Raw genomic sequence first — 25,916 nt, 5'->3', positions numbered from 1 at the left:
ACACAGCCCTGTACATGACTTCACTATTTCCTCTGAGTTCAGGGGTAAGTTTCTGGTAAGAAATGGCTGCACTTACATTGTACAGTACACTTTACCAGAGGTGCCAGCTGGATCTAAAAGTAAAGCCTAGAACTATTAAACTCTCCTGCTTTTGGGAAGACGGTCTATATCTCACATCAGAGATGGCACCATGCTAGGCCACATGGCCGGTAGTGCAGTTTAGCTTTAGTTATCAAACCCTGGAGATCAGGATAGAAAAATCTCCATGCTGCCAACCGTTGGCTGTGTTCAACAAGATGAACTGAACATAAAGCACTTCTATACAGACATGATTTTCAGTACTGGCAGCAGATGTGTGAAATGACAGGTTGTATTTACAAAAATAACTCTAAAACATGTGGCACAGGGGCCATCCATCAGGCTCCAATGTGGTCTGCAGCTACAGAGATGATGAAACTCAAATAACGTCGAGAATATTCACAACGATTAAAAAAAATTCTGTACAAAATGCCAAGCAAACTTAGAAGTGCGACGTCACCCTTTCGATCTCCAGTAGGTCATCCAGAATCTGGAAGAAATAAAGATATTTAGACTTAAACGTTGAATGCCCAATAGTGGAGACTGGATCACACCACGGAAAGTGTTACGGTATGTTCATACATTACAGATTTGTTGTAGAACTCACACTGAAATTGCACAATAAACAGAAGGACAGGAGAAGAAAAGATCTGCAGATTCTTGGCATGCTGCAGCTTTCCAAGCCACACACGGACTAAGGCCTCATGTCCACGGGGTTAAAATCCGCAGCGTTTTTCCCGCAGGCGGATCCACGCCCTATAGGGATGCATTGGACACCCGCAGGTAGTTAAATACCTGCGGATCCGCGTGTGGGAAAAAATCCGGACATGCTCCATTTTTTTAGTGCGGGTCTCCCGCAGGCTTCTATTGAAGTCTATGGAAGCCGTCCAGATCCGCAGAACACCCGTACCATAATTAAAACTCACCTGTCCTGGACGCTGCAGGTCTCCCTTCCTTCCCAGCCAGATCTTCTTTCTTCAGCCCAGTGGATGTGCCCGGCGCCGGCGGGCCGAAGAAAGAAGCGCAGCGTCCAGAGAGGTGAGTTTATTATTTTTTGTCTTCATGTCCCCGGGGCAGGAGGGACCCGCTACGGATTCTCCATGAAGAATCTGCGGCAGGCCTGATTCTCCCCGTGGAAATGAGGCCTCAGACGGCCTGTCCACGGGCGATAAATCGCCCGCAGATCACACTCTCTCTGAAGCTTTCCATAGCGTTGCTATAGAAAGTGCATCCACGAGAGATTCTCCACTCGCTGGATTTAAATTGCAGCATACTGCAATAAGCCTATCTGTTAGATAGGCTCCCCGCTCAGACGTGTCAGCTCTCCTCCCCCGTGTCAGAATATCGCTGGCAATATTCCGCCTCGCCCGTGGATAGGGGGCCTAACTGTTGCAGAATTTCACTATAGATTGCAATGAGTGAAATTTGACTATATTGAAAATTATGTGCAGATAGACCTTGAATTTTACTATGATCACATGGTGATACATCATCAGTACTGACAGGACAGCAAGACAACATTCCTCCTCCGCAGGTTCAGATGCTGCACTGAGAATTTTACCTTTGTGTAAAATCAGACTTACAATATCAGTGGAGTTAATTCCGATCTTTTTGGCCACCTCACTGCGCTCATTGGTGCTCATGTAGAGGTATCTGTTGAGGAGTTCCCCATCCAGCACGTTCCTCACTGCGTTCTGCAGGGTTCGGCGTCCAGCGTGCAACATTCTAGAAATGAGAGATTGCAGAAAACACTGAGCTTGTCCTCTGATGTACACAGAGGCAGGACACACAGTGTAAAAAGCTGACATACATTCCAGGCGGTGTTCACATTTATGCTGTAGCCTCAGCCAGTAATTCCATCAGTATGCAGTGCTGTACTTGTGCTCAAAGCGATGGAACCCAGCGGACCATTCCGGGTCAGCATCCTGGCTTCCAGTATTCATCAACGCATATGTGAACAGTCAAAAATCTATCAATTTGCAGACTGATGGAAAATAAGAGGAAACCAAAACATAGCGAATATGGCTGACAATACTAAGGTCCATCTGTTAATTGACCTCAACAGCGCAGAGCAGGCTGTCCGAGTGGCACCAGGCCACAACACCTCAGGACTACGCATGTGGAGATCTGCTAATAACCTCAAGCTGGGTGCGTTCTGCAATGTCTGGTTTAAGGGGTGATGCAGGAAAGAAAAGCTGTCAAAAAGGCTGAACAAGAAAGAAGCCAAGCTACACTGCAACCAATCACAGGCTCCGTTTGGGAAGTGAAGATCAATGAGGCACCGGGGGTAGGAAAGTGTGGTTTTTGTTATTCTGCTACCTTGAAATAAAAGTCCTTCCCTGAATGACCTCTTTAAATGCAGGACAAAAGTTGGAAAACAGTAAAATGAGGGGAGAATACCTTACCCCAGCAACCGCGTTCTGGAACTCAAATTCTACACCACTGTATATACTGACACTTCTCTAGTTTATCTGTAGCAGCACACAGATCCCCACGCTAACACAACTATTATCTCTAGATGTAATGTCCACTTAAACTGTGCTCTACCCTTTCATCTTGTGTAGAACAACCACCCACCTGAAGGCTCGGGGGTTGAGTCCAGCATGGTGCTGTATGTGGGTGATCAGGGCATTTTGTAACATCAGCAGTCTCCGGTAGGTCTTCTCTTGCATTGGGAGCAGCAATCCAATTCCTCCATCCAAAGTGGCAAACCACGTGATGTGTTTATTGTCCCACAAAGCTGTTTTACGGCTTGTGACCTCACTGGCACCACGACATGGTGTTCTCCAGAAAGCGTTTACATGGGATCCTGCATGGAAGTCTGCACGCCGCAGCAAGCGGAGCCCGCCAAAACTTTCTTTTGCTAGAAAGGAAACAGAATGTAAGAAGAGAAATGTGAGCTAATTACAGAATGAAAAGTGCTAATTGTAAAAGAAACAAAATTATGGACCATAGGAGCAGCCCTAGTAATGTAAAGCACATTTAGACAAAAGGGATAAAACCAGATTCTTCATTAATTAATTGTTTAAACAGCCAACACATTTATAACGTGTTTCGAGGACACTGCCCCTTCCTCAGAAATGCCTGGATGGAGTACTATATAATATAAACATACAAAAGATGAAGAAAAACAACAAGTTAGGCTACTTCACATGGCGAGTGCGATATCAAGCCATGAATCACGACCCGATCTCGTGCCCGCCACCATGCAATTTACTCAGGGATGCGAGGCGTTTTTACACTGCCCCACATCACTTTGGAGAAGTAGCGCTCCTCCGCCGCCGGCTCCATCGAAAACAATGGGTGATACGATGGCACGCCCAAAGATAGGACATGCTGCGATGCGGGAAAATATCGCTCATGTGTATGACCCTATTCAAAAGAATGGAGTTCATATCTGTGCATCTCGCAACGCAAAAATCTTGCAGTTTGAAAACAACATTAGGGGAGTGGGGAAGCAAAAAATAAAAAATTGAAGAAAAATTAAGAACAAAGGCATTTTGATCAGTATGTACGATGGTCGTAATAGCTGGCCATTGTAACATGTAATAGGGAGACATATTGTCAGTAGTAATGAAAATTTCACCTCAGTGGTGAAATGAGTAATACATGCAATTAATGAATTCATAGGAGTACAGACCGCTAATATTTACAGGAAAAAAAAAAATATCATGTAATTAATAACATTTGCGTAAGATGCATCATGGGAACATAGGATAAATAGATGGGATATTTTCAGAAAATGCTAGATGTATTGGATCTATAAACCGAATACACTGGCCCTGCTAGGATTAAATGAAAGTTTGGAAAACATTCACGATTAATATGCGACTAAGATTGTCCTTCTCTGACAATTTCCAAAAATAAGTTATTAATTTTTGTTTTCTTCCTTACCAACATCTCAATCAACTGGACCACAATCTATTCAAAGATATCATCAGAGTTAATATATGACTATTTTTTATATACATACAATTTTTTATTTACCTTTAAAAAAAAAAAAAAAAAGAAAATACCATTCCAATAATGGTTTTAAAAAATGTTTTTTTTTATTAGTTACAGAATCAATTTTATGCTTTCCATATAACCCAACGCTTCGTGCCCATAATAAATCATCATTAGAGATAAGCGAGCACACTTGGATAAGTCAGTTACTCGAGCAAGTCTTGCTCTTCTCGAGTAACTGCATTCTTGTCCGAGCGTGCTCAGGGAAGGAGGGGGGGGGGGGGGGCGGGCGGAGGGGAGAGAGAGAGATCTCTCACTCTCTCCCCCACCGCCCCCCTAGCATGCTCGGACAAGAATGCAGTTACTCGAGAAGAGCAAGACTTGCTCGAGTAACTGACTTATCTGAGCATGCTCGCTCATCTCTAGTTTTAGCCCTTTATCTTAATGTGCTTTACATAAGTACATATGGCCTGTGATTTTCTTTCACAAATATTACTTTTATGCTCCATTACCCACTGTGACTGTAATTGGACTGGCAGCACCCTACTATCTATCTTACAAGAACTACCTTACTGTTTGGATGACACCCCTTGATAGTAGTCGCTCCATCCTTTTTTTTGAATCACAGAATAAAGAATCAAAAAGGTTTCCACAAAAATGAAAAGTTAAAGAAACACTGGCCTGAAAACACATTTTTCCATCCCTGCGTCCCTCACCCGATTGCCTATCACACTCTGTAGATCTCCTCTGTGTATTGTACTGTCTTCCCTACAGTAAAGTTTCCCATCCGATGCTTATCAGGCACCATCTTGATGTTAGTTTCACTTTCACATCAATCCCATGATGCATAGCCACTAGGTAATGCTTTGTAGACACCTTTTCTGTCTGCTGGGTGGACAGTGTAATCATCATTAACCTCTATCTTCACCTAAATAAGCTAAAGACCATAAGTATACAGTTAGAAGAATAAACTACCATCTTCTTCATTAGAACTGTGTGGACAGGAGCCTCTAATCAGCAGCAGTAATGTATGTGGAAGGACAGCTCAGTAGAGTGCAGGTGGGCGGCAGTCAAAGGCGGAAACCAAAGGATAAAGTCCAAGAGCAGGCGTGACCTGCATTTATTTCAGTCCAGAATAGTTAAGACAAATGCAGCCTTAGCTTCAGGCACAAAAATAACAGTCCAGCAATAACAATAGGCAGTCCCTGCCTGACCAGGACACACTCCGCAGGTGCACACACAGCAGGGTTTTCAGCTCTTAGCAGGTATCACAGACCTCGCCCACAACCTGGAGTGGAGCAAGTGGAATGGATGGCCCCACTACCAACCTGACATCCATTCCAAAAAACCCGGCCCAGATACTTTTAAAGAAAAGACCTCCAGCAAGTACTTGCTGGAGATTACATGACCCTCCTGGCTTTTTCATGTCGCAAACAGCGGGACATGCACTTCCTCCAGCCCTACGAGGCATAATAGCGGAACCTAGGGGCGATGTAGCGACCATCTACTATCACTCCCCTCAGTACCTCACATGTGATCGGCATTACTGTCCTCCCTGAGAACAGCATGTGCGGTACAGGCCATCCACAGGATGGATGTTCTAGTAGTGACCCCCCTTCAGAGAACAATCGGGTTAGAAATTCTCAGGTGGGTCACCATGAGATCACATGACGTACTATAAATGGATAACAAAACAAGCTAATAGCTGATTTATAGATAATGGCTGGCTAGGTAGATAACGGGGGGGAAAAAACATGGTGCTACTTCTTTAAAAGTTAAAAATGAAAAAAAAAAAAAAAAAATAGAAAAGATTCTGTCCCCACCAGCTCAGCAGGAATGTAAAGGAGAGGAATTACTACAAACCGTGATCTCACCTGCTGGGAGGTACATGTACAGGATCAGGTTTCTGTCTCGATCGGACACTAGAACATAAAGAGAGGAGTCAGATATAAGAACAGTCACCACCCACTACCACGGTCATCGTGTGTGTACAGTCACCAATCTCCTACCTAGGAAGCCGAGCTGAGAATTATCTACCAGGAACTCTATGCTGTAAACCTCCAGAGGCTTCACATCCTGTGTAAAGGGAAACCTAATCAGAACGTGGCTATAGGATGGGCCTCATCATTCGGACCAAACTCTTGGGGTCTCTATACTCACCCTGCTAACCAGAGACAGGGTCTTGCTCTCCTCCTGGTAGCGCAGAAGAGAGATGCTCTTCATTAGATCAGCAGCCAGGATGAAGTTCTTGACGCTGATCATTTGGTGGATGTACAGCTGGGTGTCTATAAACGCCATTCCTGTCAGGTCGTTGTCCTTCAGACTCCACAGGAAGATCTGAGAGTTTAGAAAGTAATTGGTTCCTTACTGTAAATTGTACCTCAACAGCCATACCACCAGGTCAACACACATCCACCCCACCAGGGCTCTACTCTATGACTAGGTGGCAAAGTGAATAAACAATTAAGGGACTGGACACTGTAAAGCAATTGTGTGCAGATTGATGAGCTGTCGTCATGATCAACAAGGCCATCTTACCTTCTGGCCAATAGCAGTCACTAGGTACCCGTTACAGTGACACAGTGCAGTCACCGGACCCTTCTGCTCCTTCTCATACAGGACCTTAAACTTATTCTTAGTCAGCGGCTGTCCAGGCTCCGGTACAACCTCAATGATATCCATGATCAGGATCTAGTAATAAGAGACAATGAAGAGAGGAGAAGGAGGTTCAATAAACAAAAATCATCAGTTACCTCCACTACACTGTAGGAAGGGGTGAGGAGAAACCACCAACTAAACGGGCAATACTTCCATTAATTACCAAACACTGGAGCAAAAAGGTGCATCAGAGAACACATAAGCACAGGATACTTTTAAATAGAGCTGCACAAGTCTCCATTGTACAGCATGGCCAATCACATGACCAGTACCCCTAGCTTGCAGCACATTTTCTTGTGTGCCAGACATACCACCAACATCGTACACTTACCCGACCTCGGCAGGTCACCTCCTCCCCTTGCATAAGGCACGTTCCCACAGCAATGTACCCCTTCAGTCCAGACACAGTCTCCTCACTTTTTAGGTTGACCGTCTTCATACATGTCACATGCTCCCACTCCTCTAGATCTATCCTGCAACACAGAAAGGGGAAACCTCAGGGCTAACACCTCAGTGTGGAACATACAGGCATGTTGGACCATCTCTTGGGATACACTAAAGATAGGTAGCGTGATTCGTCATAGGCGGACACATGCTGAAGAAATTGTCAAAACTCAAGCTTAGCAGCAAAAAGTCCAAATACCATCTCAAGGGAGATTGGAATCCTCTCCATGTAAATGAAGACTCCATATGTGAGAGCCCTGGACACCAGGATATCAAAACAGACAAAACATCATGAAGATTGACACCAACTGCCCTGAGAGAAAATAATAGAAGGCGACAGTCAGGAGTCACCTGATCTCAGAAGACGATTTTCCTGTCTGATAAAAGACCCAGAAAAAGTACAATGAAAACAAGAGCCATTGATCTATCCTGGATGACTCAAAGGAAGGGGCACCACTAAATACCCTGACCATCTACTACCTGCACTGCTGCCCCAACTTCCGTCATAATGGTTTCCACCACCCCGATATCTCCACAACCTAGGCTGATGGTCTCCTAATCTGCTGTTTTGGCCTTGTCAGGTAATAAGTTCCCAGAGAAAGAGGGTGAGGTACGTGAGCCGAGGGATACAGGAGAAAACCTGAGATTAAATCCTAGAGCGGACAACTGGGGAAAATCGATTACCATTAATAATGTCACAAAGTCAAACTTGTGCAAGGATTTTACGGATCACGAGAGAGAACATGGAGATTCTTCCATCACTGGATGTGGATGACGGAAGGTGGTGGACACAATACCTGGTATTAGGAATGGTTTCCCAGCTGACAGGTGAGATGAGCTGGATGGAGAAAGCCTCCTGGAGAGGCGCAATGTACCGATCATCTGCAGAGAGAGATAACATAGCTGAGGTCAGACTCCATCTTTAGCACTTCACATAGACATGAATAATGGAGACATTATAAGCGTCTGGGAATGATACTCCAGCCGACAGATAAATGGGAATTGTAGACTATAGGTGCACAACACTGCAGAACACCTCACCTCTCTCAATTGTCTCAAACTCCTTCTCCTCACCAGTCATGCGGGGGATTCGAGTACACGTGTCATTCACACTGGTGACCACGGCATAAACCTGAGGGGAAAAAAACAAAACAGTGATGTACTCTGTGCTGATCCACAAGTAACATGGAACGATGGCTACTCTGTCAAGGATAATGGGTGTAAATGTCATTATGTGGCCAATTATAAGAGCTGGGGCAGAGGAGATGGGAGCAGCATCCCAATAATGGTCTTCTCACTGGGGGTTCACTTATTGGGAGATCTTATAGTAGGTGTTCTGACCAGTCATCAGGATCATGGATAGAGGGACAGTGAAGTGCGACCACCACATGGACCTCATATGTAGTGATGGATCACAGTACTACAGAGGTCACCAGGATTATGGACAGTGGCGTGTGACCACCTCAGACATTATATACAAATAGCAGCAAAACGGACGGGGGGAGAGGTGGGGGGGGGGGGCACAGATAAAGGCTTTAGGCTGTAAATTAAGAGATTATTAATACACTCCTCCCCAATGAAAGATGTGGGAGAGATGATGTGCTGCCCACTACAACTTCTATAATGATTGTATTCTGCAGAGCTTGTCCGCATTGAGACCAGAAACCACGATCCGTTGGGCAGAATTGGAGGAAGGGCGATGTCTTACTTTAGATTCCACATGGTAGGACACATAATGAGCAGTGCAGCGCAGGGGAATCTTCCTCACAGGCCAAGGAGCATCATAGGATAAATATGCTGGGAGGACGCTGATCCGCAGCTCACCCTACGGAGGTAAACACTAACTGTAATCGCCTGCAATCAGCCTCCCAATCATTAGTGCTTCATAACATTATGGATTACATACGTGTGTACACACACACACACACACACACAACGATCACTGCATTAGGAACATCTACTCATTAACAGGTTGGTCCACCTTTGGGCAATGATGGTTTTCAGACATCAGGGAACAGGTTCCACAAGGTAGTGAACATTCTCCATACTCCTCTCGCCCCATGCCCACTGCAACAGCTGCATCAGTTGGTGCACATTTTGCAGATAAGTGGAAGTAAATCTTACAGGACTTTCCAGCTTATCACTGGGGTTACAGTATGGTGATTTTGGGGGCCAAGACAGTGTAGAAAATTCATTGTCGTGTTCTTCCAACTTCTCTTTAGTAATACGAACTTGATTGCACAGTGTTGTCCTGTTAAAATATGACACTGATCAGGGATGACTTCCTGAAGATACAGGTGCAGATGGCTGGTTAACAGGTTCCAGTAGCATTCACCATTTAAGGATTGTGGCATGATGGCCAACGGCCCTAGGCCATGCCAAGAAAACACTCCCCCAGTCCACAATACGATCATCGGCCTGTTGACCCCAACTGTGCATCCACGGGATACGGCTTCATGAGGTTTACGCCAGTTACAGACACAGCCATTCGTACGTTTCAGCAGGAAATGAGACTCGTCACTTCAGACTGCCTTTTGCCATGTGTCCAAGCTCCATTGACGTCTTTCCTGGGCGCATGAAAAGTAATGGTGGGGGGGTCATCAAGGGCACCCTTACCTGTCATTGTGTGAATTTGTCTAGCCTCTCCGCTGTTGTACTACTGGGTCAGTTGGTCCACTGTGGCATGTCCACAGACATTTCAGCTGACACTTGCCTCTGGGATCAGCCATGTGCAGCCTGACGCTTTGTGATCTTCTGTCTGATGTCTGTCCATGCTTTAACATTTTTGGTACATTCTTGATACTGTTGTTCGGGAACAGCCAACCAATGTGACCACTTTAGAGAAATACTGGCACCAAACCTCCTGGCACCAACAAGCTGTCTGCCATCAAAGTCACTCAAGTCACCACGTTAACCCACGTCTGCCAATTGTTGCCTTCTTAGAGATTAGCACATTATCTGAGAACAGATCATAATTTGGCCATCACGTGGTAACACATTACCGATCAAAACATGACAAGCACCAGCTATTAGTGCTGCAGAATAAGTTGGTGCTATGCAAATAATAAGATTTATTTGGAACAGGTTACCACAGGAGGTGGTGAGTTCTCCTTCAATGGAAGTATTTAAACAGAGGCTGGACAGACATCTGTCTGTGATGATTTAGCGATCCTGCACTGAGCAGGGGGTTGGACCCGATGACGCTGGAGGTCCATTCCCACTCTACTATTCTATGATTCTAATGCAGTGATTGTTCAGCATATTATGTATACATACACATATAGATGCATATATGATACCTTCCTCTATCAATATATCTATGTATGTATATATTACATACATTTATAACATATCTAGCCATCTATCTCACACACACCTGCTACCTAGTGACTCCCAAAGATCACAATGAAGTCCTTGATGCAAGGGTCACCATTGTCCTACATGTGCTTCAATGCTGCAGGTCAAGAGCTTCATCATGATCTTGAAGAAACACCAGGGGGTTGCCGTATACTCAGTGCTGGGCAATCAGGCAAATTTCTGATAAACCGGCATTACTTGTGTGGTGTGGCAGATTTTCAGGATTTCCATCCCATCACGGACAGGTCTTCCTGTGCAGAGCTCTAATCATCACGAGGACATTATGTAGTCTTCCTGTATGAGGTTTGAGTACCTGATAAGAGTTATTCCTACCTGTCGGTTAAAGTAGAGGAATCCTCTGGGGCAGTTGACATTATGGAAGGGAGCAAACGATTCAATACTGCCATCGATGGTCATGGGGTGAAGCCGCAGGGCTCCGCGGGAGGTGACTATAAGCCAGTGAGGAGACGGTCCGCAGATGAACACCTGCCAGCAGAAGGTAAAAGTGAGACAAGAATCGTCGATGTGAGGAGGAATACGAGGAGCTTGCAGAGCTGCACTCACCCCAGAGTATCCATAGATATCCTGAAAGTAACGGAAGCGAGCCACACGACCTCGAGCTCCAAAATCCTCACTCGACCCCTCACACTTCTTCTTGGATTGCCGCTGCTTCTTCTCACGGAAGTTGATATTGTGTGGAACCTGGGTGTGGAGGCAGATATGAAGACCAAGACCAGAAACACACAAGAAAGCCGAACACAGCGTTCGTCAACTCTCACCTTCTTAAACCGAACTTTCAAGTTCCCCGTTCCCCCTTGAGAAAGTGGAAACGCCTCATAAATCATCAGCTCAACATCAACAAGGACCTGAGGGATGGACAGAAACAGCACTAGGTTAAAGGACTACAGTAAACACCACGTAATATAGAGGAGGGTGTCTACCCATGATGGCTGGATGACATCAGAAATAGTTGATGGATAGTAGGTGACAGGGGAGGGTAAACTGGGTGACATCAGTTATAGACCTAGTTCCAAGACAAGAGGTGACAAGGTTGGGATGGCTGGGTGACATTTGATATAGCTGTTGGACAGGAGGTGAAGGGAGGGACAGCTGGGTGACATGGGCAGAGCTTGCTGACAGGAGGTGCCAACTAGGTGACCTCAACATAGCTGACAGAAAGGAGATGACATCACGGGCCATAATTACCACTTACCAATAAATATGGACGACTTTGGCGATTTCCAAGCCCAACAAGCAGCACCTCTTTCACCAGAGGCATCTCATCCTGCCGGGTATCTTCTTTCCGGGTCTCTCCTTGGACACACGTTTGCCCAGAAGACGTATCCACGAGGACACGCTGCCCCATGGGGAAGTTCTTCACTAGAAACACCAAGCGCCATTCAGGTAGCTGGTAAATCTGTCAGGCAGGGGAGACAACGTGAGACCGAGGCCACAGCTCAATGACACCCTGATTGATGAAGACATTACTCCCCAGACTTCGCCAACCATCCCCATCATAATGTGAGCAAGGGAGCAGCACGATTGATAGTGTGTTGTGTTACAGCGATGTAGAAGGGAACACGACGCCATACTGGGCACATAATACATAACTACAGATTGTGTGGAGATCTGTGAGGAAGAGGCTGCGCATGTATATGAACCACATGTGCAGGACAAGGGACAGATCTTTCTGGGATCTGTATAATTGATCATTTTCTTTTATGTTCCTACACATGACCCTACCTCATCACAAAGTGGGACGATGAAGTAAAAGCAGATTCAAACTAATTTTTCAACCTCCTCAAGAAACCAGGAAGTTAATGACGAGGTAGTGAGACAAGACCCCAATAGCTTATCATTCCTATACATCATCTGTGAGACAAGTGACAGGAGGAGTAATATGTGGGGCAGACGCACAGCTCCTGGGGTTACTGGATGAAAGACCGTTGTCCGAGTAGGAGTAACTTGTGGGGCAGACGCGGAGTTCTTAGGGTTAAGTGCATGAAAGACCGCAATCTGAGGAAGTTTTCAGACAAAACATGATAAGTGTCTCTCACCTCCATTACGCCGTTCTCTCTCACCAGAACACACCAATGGGTCGGATCAGTCTTGTGCTGAGAGGAATCTCTCTCGGTAAAGGGTGCGCTACTCCGGCGTGACTCCTCCTTACTGGGGCTGGACGGCAATCCAGAGTCACCATAAAGCATCTCATCCTCATCGTCCACCGACTGACTGTTAGACAGGAGCAGATACCACAGCACGAGTGTCACATATGGTACACCGATGACGTGACCTCCTAAGCACAGGCCAAGTGTCACACATGGATGGTGCAAGTGTTGTGAGCTTCTCAGCATAAGTCAAGCATTTCACATGGCTTGTACAGGGAACATGCCCTCCTACGCACAAGCCCAAGTGTCACAGATGGCTGGTACAGTGAAGTGGACTCACCCCAACTCTGGATTCGCACTGTCCACCTCAGACATAGCCTGGCCAGCGTTCTCTTCTTTTACTGGAGATGAGCGAGTCTCTGTGGTGAACATGCCACTCACATCCCGATACAAGCATAGAGCGATGACCTTAGATTGCTGCAGCAAAGAGAGCAATATAAACACCAATAAAATATGCGGGACCCTGAGCCATATCTAGTAACCAAACACAAGGAAGAGCCGTAATAAGACTCAAAAGGTGTCTGAAGAAGAATTCTGGCCAATGGGGACGGAGGACAAGCATAAAAAGCAGCCCCCATATGCGAGTAAGATCTGTGCATGAAAAAGGGGGTGCAACACCAGGCCCTGATGGGACATCCCCAGAATACTCACATAGTGCAGGTTTGGCTTTTGAAGGGCCAGTCTGTGAGTTTTGCCTCCATATGTGTCGCTTTTCAGCTGGAACATCGTTACTTGACCTTCTGCACTAAGTATCACCACGTAAGGATCGGCCACGGCACAGTGTACGATGGGGGAGCCAAGGTCCACGGGGATGAAGTGCAGCTGATTCACTGAAAAGAAGAAAAACACATATGAGCCCATTATTCCCCTCCGAGTGGCTGACAACTGTAATGTCCATCATTGCTCACACAAATTGATGGCTCCACTCCTTCTGGAGCTCAATGTCATCATAGAAACTTATGATACTAAGATCTGGTTACAGGAGACACCCCGGTGTATGGGCAGACGGGGGTCCTGACCTGTCCGTCTGCTCTGTTAGGTTATTAATCTTTATACAGCGACAACATTCTGCAGCACTGTACAAATCACAGGAAACATGTACAGATGGAGTAATAAACAATAGGAGTGAAGGTCCTGGCCATAAGAACTTGCAATCTATGAGGAAATAGGGTGACACAAGAGCTTACAATCTATGAAGAGATACAAGAGGTAGTGGATGAGTAAAAGTCCTGACCACAAGAGCATACAATCTATGGAGGAATAAAGGAGTTTTTTTCTACATCTGTTTGACACTCTTATATGCTGCTGCGGATCGATTTATGGACATAAGAGCATACATCTATGATGTAGAGGAGAAAGATAGCATTGCTGCAGACTGTCGATGTGCTGTATAAATAGTGATAGTTTTTCATAAGTACAGGTTATGCCCCCCACAGTGATCCCCTAGTATTCACCTCCTTCAAGAAGGCGGATCCCCTGTGGCGACACCTGCACAATATATTTATTGTCTCCGATATTTCCAGCATACACGGTGGGGCCCTGGGTGGAGAATCCGCTGGTGTCCAGCTCCATGATCTCCTGTCCGGTCTGGAGAATCTAGAAAATCAAAAAACATGAAGAGGACAAAATGGAAACCTGCCTCACAGGAATACAAAACTTTTTCGCCAAGTACAATTATTAGAGATGGCAGTCAGAATATTAGAAGGCATAAAACGCGACACGTCAGCACATATTACAAATATAAGAATCGCGTGTACATGTCAGAATAACGCAATGCTTCCTTCATTACGGCCACAACTCAAAGAGACAGAGGAAAACCTCCATAATCCTGGCTGTCCCACAAATACACCAATTATGGCTCCAGACAGTGTGTAAAACAAGTGCCAATCTGAACTCAAACCGTCAGCCTAAAGGTCAATAGTCTCCAAATAGGATTAAAGCCCCAAAAAGTAAATTAGTTGTTGAGGCTTCTAAAGCGCAGAGCAACCACATCAACATTGTAGCAGCCCAGACTGGTAGTGCAAGCATAGCTCCTATTGAATTAAATGGGAGCTGTATCTGTAGTAGTAAACTGAACCACTGCAATACAGATAGCACTATCTGCTTCCAGCACTGTCCGCAATGACAGCTGGTCCAGGGATCAGTTGTCTGATGCGAGTTCCGAATGGTGGAGTCCTGCCAATCAACGACTGAGGATAGATCATCAATAGTAAAAGTCCATAAAAGGTGCTGGACAACATCTTTAACATGGGAATGAATAGCAAATCATTGAGGAAGAGAACCGCATGGACAACAGAACACCATCACTCATGTACAGGGTCATTATTACAGCAGATGCACCGTCCCTCACCATAGTGGAGTCTTCACGGCTCAGGATGAGGAAGCCATGGCGGTTCTTTTCCTCGTCATCATCTGGTTGCACGGTGCACGCCTCCACCTCCATGTTCTCAGACTGGAAGAGAGGACAAGACCATGGTTACAGCAGCAGCAAGAAATGAGCGGCAGGCTAGGTAAATGAGATGACATACCACCTCCTTCTTCTGAGAAGAAATCACCGTCCACATATCGTGGCATCCAGGAAGTTCAAATGTGGTCACCACCTGTGGGCGGATGCTCTTCTGTAGAGGAGAAAAAAAAAAATAAGAGTTTATAAAAGATCTGAACAGAAAGAAAGAAACTTAATATCATTCCCCTTCTCACTCTGCAGCATATAATCATTCTGTTTCTGGGGTAATTTCTTCTTCAAGAGTTCAGGAGGTATCACTGAACCTTACACCCCAATTTGTCCTCCAGGCTAGAGACTGTACAAAACAGAAGGAGACCGTAAAGCACTCACCTGAAGGACAGACAGAGCCCCGTTCTTTCCATATCCAGAACACAGGACGATTTCCAGGTCAGGCTCCGGGCTGTTCTGAAACTACAATATAAGAACTGTTACCACCCCCATCATCCACAGTTTATGATGTCCCAGCTGTATGGTGGGTTACCATATTGCGGTTAGGTATTATGGGGTACAGAGTGATCAACTACAACCGGGGTGCAAAAGTCTGGCTCACCTCCTCAGACAGAAAGGCCGGTTCTCCCATTGACGCCATAGCACAGGGTCCAATGTTTAGGATGCTATCACACACCTAGAAGAAACACAGCTGATGTGTGATCACTACAACCCATAACGTACTGAGACAGGGAAGGGATATCCTGTTATTACCAGCCCACCATTATTAGTTATAGATGCTGGAACTCACTTGTAGTGAATATCACCACTGCATCTCCAGCTCCCTCATCACTACTTACCTCAAAAGAGTACGTGGAGAGCTGAGTGCCTGACTGCATCTCGTTCCCATACACCTCAATCTCATCAATCTCATCCACCATCACCCCCTTACTGCCTGCAAAGAGAGAGAGGGGTAACTACAGGGGGCAGCACAGAGCACAACAATGTGATGACTGGAGAGGGCAGTACAGAGCATAGTCCTCTAACATCTAATCAGTACAGTGAGCCCCATACATTAGCAGCTGCACACTCGCCTGGTCGGGTTAGAGAAGCGTCCACTCGTTTCTTCTTATTTGGAGGCTCATCCTATAAGACAAACGTATCACAGTCATAACCAAGTGCCTGCGGCTTGAGCAGACATTTCGCGGATGATCCCGATACTCACCTGGTTCTCGGGGTCCTTGCTGAGGCCCGTGGGGCTGTCCTGGACTTTCTCTGTGTAGCGGAGCAGCAGCGAGTTCCCTAAACGTGATCCCAGAAACAGATATCCAGACTCCATCACAGTCATCTGTGGGTGCAAAATATGGTCAGCCAATACCCAACTATGTAACCTCCTCAGAGGATCCCCATATCTGCTGTCACTCATCCACCTCAGATACAACGCTGCTACGCACAGCTCTCCTGGATGAGCTGCTGCCTCCCACCTACCTTCACACCTCTGACAACCCACTAGAAATTCAGAATCTCTTCCACCAAGATTATAGTCTGCCCTCCTCCATTTCCATCCCAATGCCCCATGTGGCTTCTGACTGCCCCTCAGGATACTCACGGATGTAGTTAATACACTTGCTGCCGCCTTGTCGAAGTGAAACGAGCGAACGCTTCTCATCCCATCTGTGATCAGAGTCAGGACATAACTGAAGAACAGGAGAAACCTTACATCAGCTGCAGCAAGTAACACTCCAACAGAAGGCAATCTCAAACTAGGCATAACGATCAGTGCAGGCTGCTTCCAGTATGTTACACATGGCAAGGGGCTCGAAGTGACACACAAAGCTCTGCTGCACAGATGTGGAGCAGCCTCTATAGGAAGCAGCAAGGCCTGTGGCATATGATGACTGGTGGAGCAAGACTGAGGGCATATAACGGGTACAGAGGCTGGTACAGCAGCAGATCAGAATCTCCCATCCACCATCCCTGCACTCATTTCAGCCCTTGTTCTTCCCTGTACTCACATCTCACCACCCTTCAGGGATATCACCATCTTGTCATACGAAATGAACGTCGCCTGACAACAGTCCAAAGATATCCGGACGCTTTCCTGAGGCTCTATGAAGACAATAGATTATAAACATGGATAAGCAAGACAATGAGACTGCGGGGAGCGAGGCAGAGACAGGTAATGGCATCATGATGCTGGGGTTTGGTCAGAAGGACGGTACAGAGGTCCGTCTGTACATGATCAGGAGGATGGTACAGAGGTCCGTCTGTACATGATCAGGAGGATGGTACAGAGGTCCGTCTGTACATGATACAGGGTGTGATCAGGACGACGGTACAGAGGTGCAGCTGCACATGATCAGTAGGACAGTACAGGGTTTGATCAAGAGGACAGTACAGAGGTCCGTTTGTACACGATACAGCGTGCGGCGAAAGAAAAGCATACAATACTTACTTAGAGGGAATGAGGTGGTCCCATTAGTCAGACTATTGAGAGAAACGCCATATGGGGGAACACTCTGATTCAGATAGAGCAACGAGTTCACAGCAAAGATAACAACTCCACCTACACACAGAAGAGAAGCTGCTGTGATTATGTGAATACAAGTCCATTGCACAGAGAACACATACACATATTAAATCAGGAGTAACCCCGATCCTACTACCCTAAACCTTACTAACACTTCAGATTCTTACATTAAACGTATTCTAACTTACTGACTAAAACTGGAACAGTACTACCCCTACTATATCTGTGCTTGCTCAGCCGAACTCGAGCAAAACTTTTTACCTTACCTTCTCACTCTGACCCTAATCAATCCCCTTGCCCTACTAAATCGCAGCAACCCTAACCTAACTATTCTCTAGGGAAATACATTTTGTAAATATCTCTAGAGATGCACTCACCAATGGGCTTGGGCACAGCCAGGGCCTGGGTGCAGTCATAGGGCAGGCTGGACAGTGACCAGATGACTGGATGAACTTTCTGCAGGATATTTAAAGAGATGGCTACAATACTGCACGTGTCCTGACGCACTGCCACACGACTACAAACACAGAGAGATGGATTGATCAACTGATCCTTATAGGAAAAGCGGAATTAACCCCTGACCACCACAAATACTGCTGTCATGCGCCACCTACCCAGGCCACGTCTGGTTTGGCTCAAAAAGGATGAGCAGAGTGGGCTCATAGTATCCATGGAGGAACTGCATGTCAATAATGTTTAATAGCTTCTCATCCAATTCCCGAATGTCGATTATGTAACTGGGGAGGAAGCTGGACTTCTGCCTGCAAGAAATGCATGAACAATCAAATGTGGTGGGCCCCCTACTCATACACAGGGAATCAAACAGTGAGAGGAGGTCCCCTCCCACACTCAGGGGTCAACTGCTAAGGAGAATGCCACAGCACTTACCCCTCTGGCATTTGCCCATCATGCTCCTCTGACAGCGTATCTCTCCGGAAAGGTAACACCACTAGCCTAGTGCCATATATTAGCATTACAGCACAGCGGCCACTGGGGTCCACCCGAACCTTGGGGATGTGCACATTCTGTACAAAACCGTCCTGTAAAAGGGGAACAATAATCCTATATTATAACATTCACTGCACTGATCTGGTGTATACTGTCCTCTGATAGTCCATGTGAACCCTAGTTGGTATAAGCGATCTCAACCGTATGTATACGGTCATCTGATGCCCACTGTGATCCCTATCGGGTGTAGACTGTCCTCCAATACCCGCTGTGATCCCCATAGAGTGTAGACTGTCCTCCAATGCCAGGGTGGTCCCCATCAGGTGTAGACTGTCCTCCAATGCCCAGTGTGGTCCCCATCGGGTGTAGACTGTCCTCCAATGCCCAGTGTGGTCCCCATCGAGTGTATACTGTCCTTTGACGCCCAGTGTGGTCCCCATCGGGTGTATACTGTCCTTTGACGCCCAGTGTGATCCCTAGCAGGTGTAGACTGTCCTTTGACGCCCAGTGTGATCCCTAGCAGGTGTAGACTGTCCTTTGACGCCCAGTGTGATCCCTAGCAGGTGTATACTGTCCTTTGACGCCCAGTGTGATCCCTAGCAGGTGTATACTGTCCTTTGACGCCCAGTGTGATCCCTAGCAGGTGTATACTGTCCTTTGACGCCCAGTGTGATCCCTAGCAGGTGTATACTGTCCTTTGACGCCCAGTGTGATCCCTAGCAGGTGTATACTGTCCTTTGACGCCCAGTGTGATCCCTAGCAGGTGTATACTGTCCTTTGACGCCCAGTGTGATCCCTAGCAGGTGTATACTGTCCTTTGACGCCCAGTGTGATCCCTAGCAGGTGTATACTGTCCTTTGACGCCCAGTGTGATCCCTAGCAGGTGTATACTGTCCTTTGACGCCCAGTGTGATCCCTAGCAGGTGTATACTGTCCTTTGACGCCCAGTGTGATCCCTAGCAGGTGTATACTGTCCTTTGACGCCCAGTGTGATCCCTAGCAGGTGTATACTGTCCTTTGACGCCCAGTGTGATCCCCAGCAGGTGTATACTGTCCTTTGACGCCCAGTGTGATCCCTAGCAGGTATAGACTGTCCTTTGACGCCCAGTGTGTTCCCTAGCAGGTATAGACTGTCCTTTGACGCCCAGTGTGTTCCCTAGCAGGTGTATACTGTCCTTTGACGCCCAGTGTGATCCCTAGCAGGTGTATACTGTCCTTTGACGCCCAGTGTGATCCCTAGCAGGTGTATACTGTCCTTTGACGCCCAGTGTGATCCCTAGCAGGTGTATACTGTCCTTTGACGCCCAGTGTGATCCCTAGCAGGTATAGACTGTCCTTTGACGCCCAGTGTGATCCCTAGCAGGTATAGACTGTCCTTTGACGCCCAGTGTGATCCCTAGCAGGTATAGACTGTCCTTTGACGCCCAGTGTGATCCCTAGCAGGTATAGACTGTCCTTTGACGCCCAGTGTGATCCCTAGCAGGTGTATACTGTCCTTTGACGCCCAGTGTGATCCCTAGCAGGTGTATACGGTCCTTTGACGCCCAGTGTGATCCCTAGCAGGTGTATACTGTCCTTTGACGCCCAGTGTGATCCCTAGCAGGTATAGACTGTCCTTTGACGCCCAGTGTGATCCCTAGCAGGTATAGACTGTCCTTTGACACCCAGTGTGATCCCTAGCAGGTATAGACTGTCCTTTGACGCCCAGTGTGATCCCTAGCAGGTATAGACTGTCCTTTGACGCCCAGTGTGATCCCTAGCAGGTATAGACTGTCCTTTGACGCCCAGTGTGTTCCCTAGCAGGTATAGACTGTCCTTTGACGCTCAGTGTGATCCCTAGCAGGTATAGACTGTCCTTTGACGCCCAGTGTGATCCCTAGCAGGTATAGACTGTCCTTTGATGCTTTCTGCAGGGTTTGTACCCTACTGTGCAGCTCTTCAGACTATGGTGCTACTATAGATTAGAAGTATACCAGCTAAACCCAGTCTGTGTCTTAATTGCCAGTAACATACCCGCAGCTCCGGCTCTTCAAAGTAATGAAGAGACAAGGTCTTTAGGTCGTGGGTTTCAGGATCGTACTCCACTACAGACAGCTAAAGAAAACACAAAAGGCATGAGGTGATGAGCGGCACACAAGACACCGTAGACGTGCTCCACCACAATCCCACCTTGGCATCCTTGAAGCTGAGTAACAGGGCATCCCTCTTGGCTCCTGCCAGTTGAACACTCGCCATGGACATGACATTACCAAAAAATGAGAATGACGCCATCAACTCCAGCTTCTCCTTGTGGCCTTTCCCATCTGCAGATACAAGCAGAGCCAATTATCAGCAGGGGCCAGCTACGGTATAATTGGGGTCTGCTGTCCAGAAGGCCATCTTACCTGATCCTTTATCCCCTTTGCTGAAGCTCTGGAAGAGAAATACACAAGTTAGCAGTAAGTCTCATCAGAGACAAACATGAGGCCGCCTCATGCCTCAGCGTCTGAGTGCAGGATACTCAGAAGTGGTGGACTGGGAAACTTACATAGGGTCGGAGGTCGGAGCATTTACTGTGTAACAAGCCTAGGGTATTTTCTTAAAGGGGCAGTGGGGATAAGCACTGTGGGAAGGGCCAGACCTCTGCACTCCCCTCTCCCTTTATAGATGTAGCTCTTATTACAGATCGAGAGCGCACAAAGAGAGCACAAACCTCGGCATCATGGTTGAGTCGATACACATACAGCTGAGATGTTCCGGCGACCACAAGGTTCTTTTCAGCATTCGAGAAGAAATTGCAGTACATAGAAAACTCCAGCCCAGTGGGGGGGTGGGCCTGCCGGTACACAGCATACATCCTGTAGGGAGAAAGGAAAAAAAAATCAGCAAGTGGACATGTGGACCACGTTTACATGTAACGATTATCACTCAGATTTGGTTGTTTGAACGAATTATGAGCGATAATCGTTGCGGGTAAATGGGCCTTTAAGAACATGTGCTATACACATTGTATGGAATTATAGGATGCCTTTGTAAGGCACTGTATTAGATATAGACAGACAGGTAGGTATCATTAGAGACATTAGAAATGAATAGAGTTATTATATAAATGTTCTATTAATACGCATATATTTACAGGAGTACAAACGATCTTCCGGATGTGATGCACTCATAACTCACGTTACATTTTCAAAAAAATTGCTAATAAATCATTTTTGTGTGTTTCTGCTGAGTAATTCCAAGGAATCCACAAGGCACTTTCCCATCCAAAATAAATTAGAGCTGTGGAGTGTGCGGGTGGCAGGGAAAATGGATTACAAAGGGTTAATGCATTGATGGCCCAAAGATACGCCAAACGAATTTAAAGGCATGCAACGCATTACATTTGGTGCACTTCACACCACTGCAATGTTTACTTAAGCAGGCATCTAAAACGCCAATATATGTAAATCCATCTTTTTTCGTGCTGACATTTAGGCTTTTTGAAAGAGATCTATCTATCCATCCATCCACCCACACAGAAAAAAACAGCACTGACCCCGTAATGTCAAAAACTGAGGCCCACAGATATTACTTACTCTATGCCAGTTCCTAGGGTAATCACAACACTCACCAAAAGCTGAAAAAGCAGGTGGAGTTTATCAAGGCAAGAAATAGCACAAAACTAAAAGGTGTTGTGCCAAGATGCACCATGATCAGCCGATCACCTGGGTCCGGCTCTTAGCGACCCCAGCAAACAGCTGGCAGAAGGTCACTCGTATGGCAGGTCCTTACTGACTGGCTCTCCATTCTGAGACTTAGAGAGCCCCGAGCAAAGGACGCCGCTGTGTGACGTTCATATGCTCCAATAGGTCATATGATCAAGGGAGGCCATCTTGGCACAAACCTTTTAAAGGGGTTTTCAGGAGTATACTGCAGATGACCCCACCCTCAATATTAGACAATGCCCGGGACCCTCACTAATCAGCTGTTCACCGAAGCAGCCATCAATCCAAGATATCAATGGAAAGAGCTGCAGTACCATGACAGGCCACTGAGTTAAGTACAGTGCTGTGCTACGTCCGGCAAACAGACAATTAATTGTGGGGGGGGGGGGGGGGGTGCTGAGCATCGGACTCCCACCATTCTGATCCTGAGGACCTGTCCTGCATTATACGCTTTGTAAATTCCACTAAAACTAAAGCAAAAAAAATAAAAATAGCACAAATCTTCATCTGCTCTGTCTGACTTTTCAGTCTAAAATGCAGCCCTTACTAAGAAGTGTGCAAATTTTAATAAATTTGACGCAATTTACTCCAACAATATACAGGGTTTTCTGTTCAAACCTCCCACATTTCAATCAGTCAATCAATAGGATACAATTATGACGAATGATGGACTGCAATGTGTGCTGGATGAAGAATTTATCAAACTTCACTAATAGCAAAACTGTCTTTGTGGCCCACAGCAGCCAATCAGAGCGCAGCTTTCATTTTACCACAGCATTAGGAGAAAAGAGAAGCTGTGTTGTGATTGGTTCTTACAGGCAACAAATACAGTTTGACTTTTAGAGGTTTTTGATGAAGGAGGCCCTTAGTCTCATGAATTTAGTCTCATTTTTAAGTTCTCGCTCACGACACAGCATGGCGGCTCCGCAACAGCGTGCACAAACCGTTTGCCATGCTGAAACTAAATCAATAATTTCCATGCAAAGAAAGTCCTGACAAGAGTACAGAACGATGTGCCTAATGGAGACACATAAGCGGTGCTGTCAGGAGTGTTATAAAACAGTCGGGAGATCGCTGAAGTGTTTCCAATAGAAAAGCAGAAGAAATTTAGGTGAGGTTCCATAGAAGTCCACCGGCATCAAGACAATTCAGCGTACCGCGAACGGCAGCGCAGCGATAGTGCACAAGTGGCCTTGTAGGTTTCCTTATAAACTACAAATTGTCCAACAATGGAAGCCGGCCGACGAGCCGCAGAGACAGGAATCGGGGACAAAAACCCTTCATTGTATCAACCCCGACAGTCACTTTCTTAGACACGTCTTGTTCTCAGACGAGGCCGCGTGTCATCTGTCAGAAAATCCCCACGTCTACAGAGAACATGTGCGAGAGGGCCCAACGCTGAAGGTTTGGTGCGGTATAATGCAGGACAGGATTATCGGTCCCTTTTTTCGGTGATCATACAGTAACTGCCCCGTATACCGTGACATGATGGAACAGTTCTTCTGTCCCCAACCAGCTGATCTGCAACCGATCATCATCTTCCAGCAAGACAGGGCCTCCACATTGGAGTATGGGTGTTCGGAGTTCATATTATCATGGACTGGTAGAGTTGGAAGGGACCTCCAGGGTCATCGGGTCCAACCCCCTGCTCAGTGCAAGATCACTAAATCATCCCAGACAGATGTCTGTCCAGCCTTTGTTTGAAGACTTTCATTGAAGGAAAACTCACCACCTCCTGTGGCACCCTGTTCCACTCATTGATCACCCTCACCGTCTAAGGTATTAGTGTATCTTGACGCCACCAGAAGCTAGGGGTTTGACAGGGGAAAACGCCCCTGTCACACCCCTAGCTCCCGATTGGCTCAATAATACCGCTGCTGCTGGCAGTTTAGTGTCTCCATCGCTGTTACCCCGCTTACCCTGCCGCTCCTGGCTGCTTACTGTCCCCAGCCAAGTGCTGCCCTCCGGTTTTACCCTTCCGCCGCTGTCTGACTGGGCGCTGGAGCTCCGGGCAGTCACTCCTTCCGTCACTGTGTCCCGCTGCTGTCAGACTGTGCGCTGAAGCTCAGGTCACTCCTGTGCTGGGGCTTCAGCCAGTGCCGCTGCTGACGCTCCCCGCCACTGATCAGTGACTCCTCTGCTGGGCCTTGTGCTGGTTGGTGCTGCTGACGCTCACCGGCGCTGTGTCCCGCTGATCCTGCTGTGGCACTTGCATGCCCTCAGCTGTCAGTGGGGCCGCCGCTCTGCCTTCACTCCGCCATGCTCCCCCACTGTCTCCAATGATGGCACAGTGGACAGTGACAGCGCAGGAGCCAGCAAGGGAACAATGGCGAGCGGCGGAGAGGTATGTCAGGGGAGTCAACGGGGGAGATAATGGCCACCCATTGTCCTGGGCAGCCAATCCTGGTGGGGGCGTTGGTTCAGGGCGTGTCTCTTATCTCCACCCATCCTTTTGGTGGTGTCAAGATACACTAATACCACCGTCTAATATCTAATCTGTCTCCTCCCTTTCAGTTTCATCCCATTGCTTCCAGTCTTTCCTTGTGCAGATGAGAATAGGGCTGATCCCTCTGCACTGTGACAGTTCCCTCAATAATAACTTTCCATATCGCTGGGTTGGACGCGGCAGACCAACATGGTGGCCGCCTGTTCAACAGATCTCACTCCGCTGGACTTCTTCCTCTGGGGTTACATGAAGCGTTGTGTATTCCCAACTACAGTGAATGATCCCCCAGGTTTGCGATCCCTACTGTACGATTACTACTGTAACAGCCGACATGTTGGAGAGAAGGTGGCAATAAAGTGAGTACAGATTGGGTACTGCTCAGGTGACCAGCGGGGCGCGTGGAGAGGGTTAGAACACCGGCCAAAATAAAATACTGCGTTGTTCCATTTCTTGTAGATTCGTATTTATTTCCCACCATTCAGATTTCTGCTGTTAACTGATAGAACATGGGAGGTTTGAACATGTTTTAGACTTTAGGACAGACATGAACCTGTGCGCGGCCCCGGAGTGCCCCATCGTCATATACTCCACACACACCTGACAGGGTGTGACATACTATAACGGCGTGATAACTGCAGCCCTGTCCCCGATAATACCTCCCCCCTCAGCGTATCCATCACTCGCTGTATCCTGTACTGTCCCCCGATAATAGCACCACATGTGGAAGCAGTGTGGGCAGCGGGGCCCGGATACCGGTAGTAGGGGCGCAGCTGTTCTCACCTCCAGTCATATATCCTCACGCCGCCGGCGGAGACAAACCGGCCGGATGTCCGGTTCAGCAGCCATAGAGTGCTTGGACTAGACCAGACCAGACTTCCGCTGTCTCCATGACAACTGGTCAAAACTAAAAGCGGAAGCTGCTAGCGGCCATCTGTGTACTCCTGTTAGTCATGTGATTATCCCGGAAGCCATCTTGCTACTCCCACCTGCTGGTGACAGAGCTCTGCAGGTACATCCTCATCCTGTACAGTAATACCTTATAATGTTACAGGAGGAGAATGTCTGACACACATGATTGACCCTGAATGTTTTGTTTCCACGTAATCCTCAAATTTCCACAACCTCAAATATCGACAGTGTGACCTATGAGACCCGGAGCTTCTCAGAGCTACACGGTGTGAATAAGTGACCCCATGACAGCTATTACAGAACCACAGTGTCC

At 47.0% G+C, this 25,916-nt stretch overlaps 1 protein-coding gene across 1 annotated transcript; it reads right to left on the bottom strand.

The window, feature by feature from the left end:
• Positions 1-352: 352 nt before the first annotated feature.
• On the bottom strand, positions 353-25,543 carry CPSF1 (cleavage and polyadenylation specific factor 1). Its single transcript, XM_066578132.1, has 37 exons — positions 25,475-25,543; positions 21,255-21,399; positions 20,947-20,974; positions 20,732-20,865; positions 20,576-20,656; positions 18,503-18,654; positions 18,229-18,375; positions 17,992-18,131; positions 17,540-17,650; positions 17,100-17,193; positions 16,694-16,781; positions 16,310-16,432; positions 16,175-16,230; positions 15,945-16,035; positions 15,707-15,781; positions 15,487-15,567; positions 15,179-15,268; positions 15,001-15,102; positions 14,105-14,246; positions 13,302-13,480; positions 12,931-13,067; positions 12,540-12,714; positions 11,696-11,899; positions 11,262-11,348; positions 11,047-11,184; positions 10,816-10,968; positions 8,834-8,950; positions 8,167-8,257; positions 7,923-8,007; positions 7,013-7,154; positions 6,562-6,714; positions 6,184-6,360; positions 6,033-6,099; positions 5,898-5,945; positions 2,656-2,941; positions 1,662-1,803; positions 353-568 (listed from the first exon to the last, which is right to left on the bottom strand). Exons 2-37 carry the CDS (start codon positions 21,396-21,398, stop codon positions 521-523), a joined length of 4,308 nt encoding a protein of 1,435 aa, XP_066434229.1. The 5' UTR covers position 21,399; positions 25,475-25,543; the 3' UTR covers positions 353-520.
• Positions 25,544-25,916: the final 373 nt, after the last annotated feature.

This window comes from Eleutherodactylus coqui, chromosome 9 (assembly GCF_035609145.1).
Source record: "Eleutherodactylus coqui strain aEleCoq1 chromosome 9, aEleCoq1.hap1, whole genome shotgun sequence".
NCBI lineage: Eukaryota > Metazoa > Chordata > Amphibia > Anura > Eleutherodactylidae > Eleutherodactylus > Eleutherodactylus coqui.
Note: the sequence above shows the minus strand (reverse complement) of the source record. Positions and strands in the feature narration are given on the sequence as shown.